Below are 13,533 nucleotides of genomic sequence, written 5' to 3' on the forward strand. Positions count from 1 at the left end.
AGGGAGTGGAAGAAAAGTGAAAATAGCAATGCTAATGAAGACAAGGGGAAGGGAAAGCAGGAGGCTGGAACTTCCAAGAGCAAAGAGAAGGGCAGATTCAGTGGCTGTTTCCTTTGTGATGGGACACATCGAGCAAGAGACTGCCCAAAGAAGGCAGTGTTGAATGCTATGACTGCCGCAGATATGAGAGCTGCATAGGAGGCAATGACCGGCGACAAACAAATGTTTGGTGTCAATGCAATTGTGGCAGAGAACAGAGGAGACCGAGGGGCGTTGATTGTCAACCCCTTAGGACTCATAGGTTGAGTTAATCGACGAGAACGTCGAGTTTCAAAGGGTGCGAGTGGTTTGTTAGCCCTCTGCCTCTTTGGGATTTACTTGGCAATGAGAGCTTTGTCAAGGGCAGCAAGAGTGTTGCCAAGCTTAGGTGCGCGAGATAGCACTAAGGCAAAAGAGAAATGGGCAAGCGATGGCCAAGGTCTTGAGACAGACAAGACATGCTTGGCAAAGGCTTGACAAGGCAGTGGGGGCAAATTGGTGCGGCATGGCACGTCATGCGCGCCAAAGACAAAGGTACGGGCAATTCGGTTTGTGGTAGCGGCAAGTACAGGCTAAGCTAAATCAAGATAGCGCGGAATAATAGCGAGGGGTCTTAATAGCTAAGGCAAGGCTATGTGAGGCAAAAGACAAGCAATGGCACGGGTAAGACAAGTATTGACAAAGACAAGACAGAAGCGCGGCTAAGGCAATGTGCGTGCGACAAGAGTGTCGGGTGTGTGCGGCAAAATCATGGGCAGCAGGTTGCGGACAAGGCATTGGTGCGGAGCAATGTCAAAAGTCACCAAGACTGGGCACAATGCTAGCCTTGGGCGTGCAACAGCTGACCAAGTGAAACAGGCACATGTATTGCACATGCCAAAGTATAGGGCGTTTACTTTGTTGTAATGACTTGTACTCATGTTTGTGTAATGCTTGTATCTAATATTATTTCGTGTGGAAAAATACCTAAGTAGTTGGGGGATGTCAACTACAAGTTAGGACAGATTAAGCAATGCTGTGTGACAGGCTTGTTTCAGTGGATGGTGGGGCCAATGATCCACCAAAAGGCTAAGTGCTTCACAAAACAGAGCTAAGTGCTGAAGAGGGCCATTTCGTGGGTGAGTGCCCCATTAAATGGTTAAGTGCTTTTTTAGCGCTTTGACTGAGAAAAGCACTAGAATGGATCTGCCCCTTTGTAAGTTGCCCCTTAAAATCTGCCAGTGACAGCCCATATATCTATATATATATGGGGCATTTCGTGATCAAGAGACAAGAGAGAGGAGTCTTGAGATCTAAGACTAAGAGTAGTCTTAAGAGAGACCCAAAAACGTGTAAGAGTGCATGTTTAACTTAGGAAAGAGTTCCTAAGTCTGTTTTCAAGAGTGAAAACAGCTAAGCCTAAGAGTAGTCTTTGAGAGAAAACCTGAGGGTCAAGAGTGATCTTCTTTTGTACGCGGAGTACTTAGAGTTGAGTTTCTTTGTATACTCGAGTTATAAATACAAAGTTGGGAAAACAATTTCCTGTAAATTGTGCCTTGTGTTCTTGTCAATATGTCGTTGCCTTACTTTTAATTCGTTGCCTAAATCAGTTCAATAAGGCTTGCTATGTTGAAGCTGCCTGAAAATATTTTAAGTCCAAAGTTGCTGTAATTTTGGCCGAGTGTTGGATAGGCTGAAGTCAAGTGAGAGACTTGGCTGCCGCATAGGCAAGTTTCGACGGACAGAACCCCCGCCCGTGACACTTACCAAGGCGATGATCAGTAGCTGAGGAACTGAGACATGTCCGCAATGGGCTAAAGCCTGATTTACCCCTTCTCGTTGGATGACCGACCCTTTCTTAGACTTGGTAAGCTCCTGTCGCGATGAATTAAACTTTGTTCCATGCCCCCTGCTTGTCAATCACATCGGAAAGTCGTTGGGTCAGCAGAGACCTCTTTCGGCAAAGTATTATACCACAAAGCCCGTACGAGTAGCGAAGAAGTATGGAGCACTTTGGTTGGTTGTTGACCAATGAAAAGCATGGGAGAAAGATGCACAAAGAAAAAAGGGCTTAAAAAAGGACAATCATTTGATTTCTTTCTTGCTCTCCCTTAGCAGCGGGAAAGGAGTCTTATCTATCTGCCTAGCTTTGGTAGATATGATATCCCCCAACGCAATCCTGTCATCTGGAAAATTTGCACCCATTGCCTATGCTATATGTCTTGCACTTGTTATCAAACTTGTCAGCATGATTCCTCGAGAATGTTTTGTGTGAATTAGCCTTATAGTAAAGCAGCCGTTAAGGTGGCTAGCGACTCATACTCTCACTATGTTGCTCTTTTCTTTTGAGACATTTTAAGGGTGTTCATCTGTCCCGCATATGCAAAACATTGCACATTCCAGTAAAATGATATTGTAGAGTATTTTTACAGTATCATTGCAATTTTACCGCTTTGACTCCCAAGTACAGAGAGATGGTGTAGGCTTTGAGTGGGGGATGTAAAACATAGGCTCAGACACTTGGTCTAACAGAAACATAGAGCATCAGGATACAATCTTTATTAGAATGTTTTGAGGATTTAACCAAGTCATCATTAAGTTAAAAGAGATATAGGAAGAAGATTGAAACATCTGCTTCTTTTTTAGCCTTCAATAAAGCACTGCTGAAATTAGTGTGTAGGCTAAAAGCCTTGTCTGGGACGAGTAGACTACTGCAGGCAGGAGCATTTTATAATACAAACAAAATACTTACTAAATGTAGAAGATTTAGATGACAAGTGTTTGTATCTGGTAGGCAAACGTAAGACCTAAAATTTAGGTTAGAAGGCTGCAAAATGATGAGAAGACAATCTAATACTGGGCACAAGTCCGTCCACTTGGTTCAAAGGAGAAGTGGACTTGAAGTCGTCTTCGGTCAAGTTTGGCACGAACACTTTGTCAATGGAAAAATGTATTATAGCAGCTGGTCTGTTGGTGTCAAAATCATTTCAACAAATGCATGATATTCAAGCTGAAGTTTACTCTCGTCATTCCTGGAATTTGAATCAATATTGTAACGTGTAAATGTGTGTTCTAACATTGGACACAGTGACAGTCTCGAGATCTTTTAGGTTAGTTATGTCTATTTTTCAGTCTCCCCAAGCAATGTACTTGTAATGTTTGTAATAATATGTTTTTCAAGTTTGAGTTTTGTACATTCAATCTGGTTGTAATAGTTAGGTGATCATAAAGATGTGGATGAATTGACCTTACTCCGGAATCTGGATTCTTAAGGAAGAGTATGAGAAGCTAGCTAGATTAAAAAAGAAAATGAGATGTATGATTTTTAACCTCGTTCTGGGATAAAATTTGTCAACACAGGAGAGATCTACATTTTTCCAGCTCAGTTATTCCTTTTCCTCAAACTAAAGAAGAGAATTTTTCTTCTTAGTATCAAATAAAGCAAAAACCTAAATAATGGGTGAGTAAAACATCTTTGCTTGCTTACAAAAATGGAAAAAGAAAAACTCTTCATCTCACCAACCAATATAACCAAGTCTTTCAAAGGCCAAAGTTCCAATTTTAGATACAAATGATGCTTTACAAATTACAATATATCATGATTTTATCATGTTTCCCGGGAATAATATATATACTCTGTCGATCATTAGTTTTTCGACAATGTTCTTTCACACCCTGAAGGAGGCCATTCTCCCCACTAAATATGATACAGATATATTCAGTATCCTTATAGAAACTGCTTATAGAATATCGAGGCAGAAATACAGAAAAATTGCCTATGCCATTACTTGGACTGTTGGTTCTGAGGTGGATGAGCTTGTGGTCTTGTTGGGCATGCCGCAGTCATAGCACGTAAGCGACGGGCAATTTCAGTGAAAGATGGCCGAACAGCAGGATCTGGAGCCCAGCACTGTTCCATAAGAATTCTCCACTCAGTGTCGCAGAAGCTCGGCACAAGTGGTCTCAAGGTGTTGTTGACTATACCACCTGCATGTAACACATGATGCAAGAGTGCATGAATTTCCAAACTTCAACTCTGGTTCTTATATTTCCTAGCTCTGTTAACAGAAAACATGAAGGCTTTTATGACTAGGGGAGGCAAATGGGCAGGTTGGGCTGAATTTGGGCGGGTCAGGATGGGTTATATTTCCAAACTATTTTGTCAACCAAACAGTGGAAAATGGGAAAACATTTCGTCATACCATACACACCCTAAAACTTAAATACCTTGATTCTCATTTTAAAACTTAGATACAAAAACTAATGACGTGGCAACTAAGTAAATTTCTAGATAAGTTGGGTTGAGATCCCTTGTTTTAGGGTGAGCTTCATGGGTTGTATTTGGGTTACTTAATGGGTCAGAATGGGCTATAAAAAATAATGGGTTAACTTGGGCTCAGCCCAAATAGACCCATGAGCTAAAATGTTGTAGCCCAACCCATTAATCTCTGGGCGGGTTGGGCGGGTTGGGCGGGGTTGGGCTCAAATTGACACGCCTATTTATGACCATTCCTCTGCATCCTAGTGAAGCATCAGAGGACCAATAGAGCAACACCTTTGGAAATATATGGATAATTGTCCCACAGAAAAGATTTCACTGTATGTTCAACCACACTTCACATGGCATCCAAAGAAGATGATTGGTGGAACTCGAAATAAGTAGAAACAGGAAGTAATGAACTTTTTGAGAAGGAAACAGCAAGTAACGAATGCTATGCATATATCTTTACTTATTGCTTTTATGGAGTGTCTTTCAGCGAGAGTATCAGCATCATTCTAACTCTCGAGTGTAGTAACAGCATTTAGTATCTTGGTCCTTGGAGAGACCAAACATTTCTGAACAAATTTTAAAAGCGACCATTGCGTCATTAAGAGATGAAATAAACCATACCTAACTTGCTGTAATACATTTCTATGACGTTCTATATTTTTCTTTGTACCAGTTAAAAAATTGGTTATTGCTGCTTTTCTACTGTTAATGACCTCTTGACAGCTCCTCATTCATTCGTTTCATTTTCAAGGAAGCAACTTGTAGGTTTGTAGGAAAGGAAGGATATAACGAGTAATTTTTATTTCATGAAAAGAAAGTGATGAAAGAAATGCCAGTACTTTAAAGCAAGAAACAAAGGTAAGATAAGGACTGAGTAAAGCAAACCTATAATAGCTCCATAATGCATATTAGCATAAGGTTCCTCGCCAGTAAGAATTTCCCAGAGCACAATCCCAAAGGAGAAAACATCAACCTGCAAAGTCTCAAAATGTCACTTAGAAGAGGAATGTGTTTCTGATTTACTTTCTCAGATCTCTTGTATCTGAGAAGTTAAGGTCCTTATCGACTTGATTGCCAAAGAAAGATAGAGTGAGAAGCATCAACATACTTCCTACCCATCACAAATTAAAAGGGGGTTAGCTTGAAAAATTAATAATAGAAATTCAAGCTGATCAGCAAGAATATGCTCTCCCCATCCCCAGGCCACAGAAAGAAACAAAGATGCCTGAGATAGGCTATATTTCAATCAATCTTGGATATGTCAACCTTAAGATTAATATCTGAAATCTTACCTTCTCAGAAACCTTGTTACTGCTACCATTCAATAGCTCTGGGGCCATCCATGGAAGTGTTCCCCTAACTCCACCAGTGACCAACGTATTTCTCTTTATTTTTGAAAGTCCAAAATCACCAACCTATAATAAAATTGACAGGACTTTTATTAGTTTTGCTTGATCCTACAAAACATCAAATTGTCCGTTTCTTCGTGAGATAAATTTTCCACCAATAGAAACTTGTTACTAATGAACATGATGAGTGAATACCAAAGTGAATGGCAAAGGAAACAATTTATAGCTTAAAGGCACTCTTAACATGACATGGATAATCAATTAAAGGAAGTCAAGAAAAGATGCTCTTGGATATACTAATACATCAGATAGTGATAAGTCATCAGACTCTTGATTTCAAAGAATAAAAACGAAAGCGATTATATACTTGTACACACCTTACAGATGGGTCGAGAAGGATCTTTTAAGTTGACAAGCAAGTTGTCACATTTCAAATCAAAATGTACAATATTCTTTGAATGCAGATACTCCATTCCGAATGCAGCATCCATTGCAATTATGAGCTTCTTGCGACGATCTAGGTGTCTAGTAAGTCAGGATAGGCCGAAAGTACGAAGTTTTGTCAAGGGATACAGAGGAATATATAAAACAAAATAATAGGAAGGGTTAAAAAGGTTTGAAATAACACCTGTCCTTGCAAAGCAAAACATGTCTCAGAGACCCATTCACCATGAACTCTGTTACTGTGGCAAGAGTTCCCCCTGGCCCATCTTGCACTACACCATAAAATGCCACCACATTTGGATGATGAAGCTTTGAAAGAATTTCAGCTTCACGCCAAAACTCTAGAGTCTGGAAATAGATAAAGGGTTCCATTGTCAAAATGCTTGCATAAAGAAACCTCACAGCATGACAAATATATGAACTGATAAGCTTCCGCTGATTTAGATTTGATTAAAACAGGACTAGATATCTGAACTGTGATGAAATTCGCTTTCTGTACTGCTATAAAAATAGTTGAAAGTGTTCAAGATGTATTTTGGACGATTGTGTGAGTTTGTAAAGCTGGAGGAAGCTGTACACAAGTTTCATGGAACAACAAAAATAGCAAGCAGAGCAGCACAAAGTTACAGTTGAAGAATAACAAAGCAAGGGGAAACACGCTCAAACAACTTTGCTTCTATTAGGTCTAAATCTACATATTTGGATTCAAGCTGATGAACCAGGAACCGGTTAATTTTATTGTTGCAGATGTAATTATACAACTCCAAAGACGCTCACCAATCTCTCCTGCTCGGATGAGCGACCTGTGAAACAGCTTTTCTTTATTCTCTTTATCGCAACATCAGTTCCTCTCCATTTTCCATGATAAACAGTTCCAAATGTTCCAGAACCCAATTCCCTTAACTCCTCGAGATCTTCATTCTTGATAATCTGCGAGGCAAATAAAACAGGTTAACTAAAAAACTGACTCAAAGATACTTATTACATGCCTAAATAAAACGATTTCTAATTTGTCTAGCTAATAAAACATGCAAATCACCTAATAAAAATCCGGCCCATTTTAATGTATTCTTGATTGGTAAACATAAAAACAATCTCAATATCTACATCAGACGTATAAACTGAAGATCCAGAAGAGCAAGCCATGCATATGAACAAAATGCCCCCTCATCTCCAAGTAAAGCAACAAGTTGTAAACAATCTCTCCATATCTCCATCAGATGCATAAATTCAAGATACAGGAAAGAGGAAGCCACACATATGAACCAAAAGTCTTGTCCTCTCCAAGCAAAGCAATGAAGTAGCAGATAAAAATCAAGAACTAAAGATATCTAGAGCTCTAACAGAGTTTTTTTTTTAAATAAAAAAAGGTCAACGAAAAAATCAATAATCCACAAATTTCTCAGCGTTCACGTCTAACTATTGTCATTATATGGATTTTCAGGCAGAAAACCAGAACTTGAATTTATCCCATACATTTTCTATGAAGGAATGTTATTGGCAGTGACCTACGGATGCTACCTTAGGTAGCCTGCATCACTCATTCACCCAACCATCATATAGAATACATACTTCAAAATATGCCAGATGTATTGATATTTATGAGGGTTTAAGTCCGCAATACCTGCAATGAGCTTGGATCGAAATCTCCCATAGAGAGATCAATGAGTGGAAAACCAGTATTCTGAACTTCTTGGTTCTCATCCTTCATGTTAAACGAAAGGGTTTTTTCAATCACATTTGTACGAGTTAAAAAATGAGAATATAACCTGAAGCAGAATTATGCAGCTAGAAGTGTCAACAACTAAAAAAGGAACACCTGATAATCCGATTCAGCTACTTTTGAATTCATTGCACCATCATACTGCATGCTTTGGATGCCAGTGGTTTGAGAAGGATCGTATTCTGAAGGCACATTCATGGTGGATGGTCCAACATTGTCACGTGATAGATGCTGCATATCAGCTTCAATATTCATCCGGGAGTCCATATGGTCTATCATAGCACTATCGTTAAAAGGAGGATAACCATAATCCATGGATGCTCCATCCTCACCATTTGCACGAGTGGAAGAGAGACTAAGATGATCCTGGTCTATCAGAGACACATCTTTTCTGACAAAATCATCTTGGGCTAACTTTTGAAAAAAGGACCAGTGCTTTGGTTCATGGTTCTCCATATTCAAACTCAAACCAGTTCCATCGGCGCGCAGTGGAGCAGACACTGATGCATCACCCAATATTTTAGCTCTGGAGAAAATATCAGAGAGGAACTCTCGGGGAAAGTGGTCATTAATGTCAATAAGAATGTCTCCGTGATCAGGAGAGCCAGTGGTAACAGCTGGCTTCCCTGTGGCCACTGCTCCAACTTGAGGCTCGCTCTCAGCTAGCGGCTGTATTTTCCCCATAACTTTATTTTCCTCTGTTCTACTTGCAGCTGCATCACCCCGGCGAAGCTCGTTTGGCTTGGAAGCAGATTCATCGCGAACATTATTGCTAGTGCTAGCATTATTTGGTCCAGATTTTACTTTATCGGCATAAGTTGCTGCTTTCAGCTCGCGCTTCTCAAGATTTGCTTCAGAAACATCTTCACCAACTTTTGAATTAACTCCCTTGGTATTGTCACCTAACTCTACAGACTGCTGAAGTTCAATCTGTTTCTCTTCGATAGCAGGTTGATTAGCAGGCCGATTCGGTCCAGAAGGTGTAAATCTCTCAGTCTGGGGACTCACATTTCCATCATGTAATTTATCCACTGATTCCAGGATCTGCTGTCTGCCTTCAGAGTGTGCATGGGTCATTATGAACTGTGAAGAATCATCAGATTTGGACAAGCGATTTAGGCCAGCCTGTTCCCTGGGCAAACGTTCAGAACGAAAAACTCGTGGAGGCATTGAAGGTGGGTCATAGCTAAGGTCATATGGGTATGCCTCAGAGTCACCATAGTCAGCGTTGGAAGTTCTACCAGATGCAGAAATATGGCCATCTTCACTTGATCCATCGAGTTTTTCTTCTTGAACAGCTCCAAGAGACAATGTGCCTTGCACTTGCTCCTGACTCTTCTCATTAATTTTAGATGGCATGTCAGAACTTCCAGAAACTACTGTAGCAGCAGAATTAGATGCTTCAACTCGGGAAACATGATTTGGAGCAGGTTTGACAAGTGGATTCGAGGAAACAACTTTTTCGCTTTCCACAGAATGCATTTTCTCGGGATCATTCAATTTCTGTGCAGAGCTTTCTCTTTTCATCTTTGCCTCCTTAAGCACTTCCTTTTCCAGAGATTGATCTTTACCAAGTTCAACTTTCTTCAGGAAAGAGGTGTCTCTTTTCATTTTTACCACCACCGCTGGTGCTTCTTGGCCGTTCATATGTGAACTTCTATATGGCTGCTCGTGAGTTGAACCTCCTTCTCCATTCAGGTAACCACGGCTAGTACCAACAACAAAGTTATCTGTGAGTTGTGAGGAGTTGGGTGGATGAGAATCATGGTCGTACTGGGGCAAAACGCTTTTGGCATCTAAATTTTGGAAGTTGTCAACCGGCATGGAAGTGGGTAAAGGTCTCCATTCAGCACCGCCTTGATGAATACTTTGACCATGGTACCCTTGTTGGTTGGAGTCAAAGGCATGCAATGAACTTGACGCCATCACATGAGCAGATTGACCAGCTAGAGGCACACCACCCACTGAATGAGAAGCATCAGCAGCAACTCGACCATTCTCCCGAGCAATTGTTAAGCTAAGAAACTCATCCAGATTATTTCCTGAAGCACTCGCCAGAGCAATTGAGTTTCTTCTAGACCCGAAGTCCATGCCATTGACAGAAACAACATACTGCATCTCTGAATCTCCTTCAACATTCTCAAGACCAGCTTGAGCATCATCCAAGTCACTGTTAGACAAGAGAAAAATCCGTAGTTTCTGTGATCCATCACCTTCTAGACCATTACATTCCTCTATCATATTCTGCACGTCCTCATCACAAGAAACTGACACCAATGCATCAAGATCCTCACCAGGAAGCTGGTATTTTATGGTATGAGCTTGATTATATATCATCAACATCTTTTGCATAAGCTCCTCATAAGAAACATCCTTGCTGACTCGAATAAGATGTGTATCACCGCCAACATATCTAAGTTTCCCATCACTTGGACGAGGCATAATTCTACCGCCAAAACTGCAGAGACACCTTAGCTTTCCTGATGTACTGGACCTAGAAGATACATGGCTTTGAAACCCACGGATGTTGTTATTTCTTGATGAGGTTCTGGTCACAGATTGCGCAACTTGGTGGTAGGATTTCTCATCATTTACTGAAGTCCTGGTCCTCTCATGATTTTGATCTCGACCTTTTTCTATTGAGGCAATCATGGAGATATCTGATCCGGTTTCAGAACCTGTATGAGATATTCCAAGTATGTCCTTCAGGTCCATATAAGAAGTTGCACCAGTAGTCCCACCAGAAGCATGTGGAACGAGATGCTGCTTAGGGTTAACCCTTTCCCGCATGAATTCTAGAGCAAACTCCTCACCAGTCTGAATAGAATAATTCAGTACAGGCCTAGCTCCAACAGGTACAGCGAAATCAGGTGGTCTTATGTTCGTATTAATAGAACTTGATGGATCCTGGAAAAATCTCTGATTTGTAGAACCAATGACCTCATTTCTGGTTTCTACAGAGCTATAGCGACCTTGTTCATAGTTCTTCTGTCCCATCATACCTTTTCCAACATTTCTATCCATTTGAAACAATTCCCAAAATCACAGCCTAAGGAGACTGTTCCAAATAGAAATGAGATATAACCAATTTCTTATTTAGTAACACTTACTGAACTTTTTACAGGTGTATCATGATCACATGCTAACAGCTGATCGTTGTAATGACAGAAAGCAGCAACTAATTCCTTATTCATATGTCCCCCCAGAACTTCTACAGACATACCTTGATCTTGCTGTTGGGTAAAGAAACAGAAGCTGCAAGTCACAGTAAGCAATGCTTTATCAGAGCAAGTTTAACGAGAAAAGGTTAGAAAAAAGCTTGGCACGATCCATGTCCAAAGTAATGTAAAAAACATAGTTAAGCAGTGATCTCAACAGTCCTAGGTGATTCTCCCTAATTGCTTCATACAATGTTGGCCTGTGAAGTCTGGCGGCAGGAGTTTGACTTCTGAAGATTAACATTAGTAAAATAAGGCTTGATATGACCGATGTACAGCAATGGCCTTAAGAGATGAGTCCAGCATTCTAAAGGAAAAGCAACCTCTATTCAATTAATCACAAATCATAATAAAAATAGTACAAAACAACAACCACAACAACGTTTCAATCCCAAGCTATTTAGAGTCTGAATCCTGACTATCCATTTCCCTTCATTGGAGGATTCTCATTTCAATATTCAACAATTGGGATTTTCTAACAGTAGAGGTTCTCTACATTTTCTACAGACCTATAAATCATAATACAAATACTTCAGATAATTCAGTAAAGTTTAAATCTTTCACACTATAAATGTCACAAAATTAGTCTCTTGACGGATTTCATATTATACCAAATATCTGAAGTTATTCGGAGTACACATGGGCGGGGCCGGGCCAAACAAATCAAAAGCTCGGCCCAACCAAGACCTTTCAGACCGAAGATCAAGCTCGAAGCTCAGGATCCAGCTCGTAAAGCTACAACATCAATAACTACCACTGAAAGGAATTCAGAAAACCTAATTTGCCAGTTCATTCAAACCAAATCCAAAACAAAAAATCGCTGAATCAGAACATATCAAATTTAACCGAAAGAGAATAATCTAAGCCCTCGATCAAAAATAATTGACAAAAAAATCATAAAAAATACATCTTGCTGAGATTGTTCATACTTGTTAACTAAACATCGGTACCATCGAAAAGTCACCGGAGAGGAACCGAGCGACGGCGGCGAAACGATAGCATATGAAGTATGTGGAGATTTGGGTGAGATTTTTCTACATCATTACTACTTGGAGAGTCAATGGAGGGTTTGTAAGGGTTGTGAATTGAAATGCCCTTTTGCCCCTGATGGAGTCTTAAATGATGGTACTTCGTAGCTTAACATGTTGTACAGTTTGGACATATTTTTTGTTCCTATTCGTGGATTTTTATGGGTTTGCTCCGTGAAGTGAAAGTTTTGCGTAGGGGCAATTTCGTCAGCAGGAAGAGATATGTGAAGCATCTATCACATGCGTCACGCTTACTCGTGATATTACGAATGCAACTACCGTTTATTGTACTTTAAGTCCTTGTACTTCTATAAACCTTGCACCTTTGTCTAACCTTTAACTCAAATTTTCAAATGGTCTATTAAGTTAAGGGCAAGTCTGTTTTTTTATTTGTCCTGTAATATAAAGTTGAGCATGTACGATCCTTCAAGTTTAAACAAACGATGTGCACTTTTAGTTCATGTAAGACAATGAAACTTGATGAATATAAAATATTTAATTATTATATACCTTTAATATCCTAATTTAAATAATATACTTAAAATATATTTCGAATTTTACCTCTTTCTAACTATTTTTGCAGAAAAATAGAAGAAAAAAATATTATAAATAACAAAAGAAAAAGACATAATGCTCGATGAAAGTCTAGTATGGCAAGCACAAGAATTGAAATGGCAAGATGGAAGTATATAATTGAAGTTTGACGTGTTCTCGCCCACATCCTTAGACGTATCCAAACTCTTACCTTGGACATATCCAAGCTCATATATTCATACGTGTCCAAGCTCATATCTTCACACAAATCCAAGATCATATCTTTAGACGTGTCCAAGCTCATTTCTTCAGACGCGTCTAATCGTTTAATGCATGCAAGACTTTTCTATAATTAGAATGCAAAGGGCATCGAAAAATGTGATAGGTTACAACTATCTTGCTTTATATTTTGATGATCTAACAAACATACTGCCAAGAACCAGATAAGGAACCAGTTATATATTCTCAAGACCTTAAGATCGAAAGGTTCCAGCTTGGAATATGCTTCAACTCTTCAGAGTCAGAGGAACAACAGATGGAACAGATAACTATCGTTTTTCGAGGAAACAGTACAAGTCAACTGCCCCAGTTGTAAAGTTGCTGCCTGCACACGCTACAGTGCAGAAACAGTACATCGGTCAACTTTATAGGGATTATTTTTTACCTACCTTGCTTACATCATCCTAGTGATGTCACATATGCATTATTAACATCAAAGAAGATAAAACAAATCACTTGTTCACTTAGAGAAATCATTAAAGCTCTCATACGGTCATTGATGATCAAGCAATCAACTCTCAAGTGCATCAAGAACAAAGAACAACACTACTACGAACCAGTTCCCCACAACAAGTCATTGTATGTCCTTAGTAGAGTTGTAACTTTGTAATAGTTCTTAAATTGTATTTCCTACTTAGTTTGTTCAGAAGTATTCTGTGGGAAACTCTTT

General features: G+C 39.7%; 1 protein-coding gene across 1 annotated transcript; it reads right to left on the reverse strand.

Annotated features, from left to right (window-relative positions):
- Positions 1–3,556: 3,556 nt before the first annotated feature.
- Positions 3,557–12,182, reverse strand: LOC107761891 (RAF-like serine/threonine-protein kinase 24). Its single transcript, XM_016580187.2, has 9 exons — positions 11,952–12,182; positions 7,901–11,059; positions 7,706–7,786; positions 6,859–7,011; positions 6,266–6,429; positions 6,015–6,162; positions 5,581–5,703; positions 5,174–5,261; positions 3,557–4,005 (listed from the first exon to the last, which is right to left on the reverse strand). Exons 2-9 carry the CDS (start codon positions 10,826–10,828, stop codon positions 3,803–3,805), a joined length of 3,888 nt encoding a protein of 1,295 aa, XP_016435673.2. The 5' UTR covers positions 10,829–11,059; positions 11,952–12,182; the 3' UTR covers positions 3,557–3,802.
- Positions 12,183–13,533: the final 1,351 nt, after the last annotated feature.

This window comes from Nicotiana tabacum, chromosome 17 (genome assembly GCF_000715075.1).
Source record: "Nicotiana tabacum cultivar K326 chromosome 17, ASM71507v2, whole genome shotgun sequence".
NCBI classification, from domain to species: Eukaryota; Viridiplantae; Streptophyta; class Magnoliopsida; order Solanales; family Solanaceae; genus Nicotiana; species Nicotiana tabacum.

Excerpts from the sequence above, each read along its gene's own strand:
- LOC107761891 (XM_016580187.2), bottom strand. The coding sequence starts at position 10,828 with ATGGATAGAAATGTTGGAAAAGGTATGATGGGACAGAAGAACTATGAA. Across the intron at positions 6,163-6,265 it reads GTTTTGCTTTGCAAGGACAG|ACACCTAGATCGTCGCAAGA; the intron begins GTGTTATTTCAA and ends CTGACTTACTAG. Across the intron at positions 5,704-6,014 it reads CTTCTCGACCCATCTGTAAG|GTTGGTGATTTTGGACTTTC; the intron begins GTGTGTACAAGT and ends ATTTTATTATAG.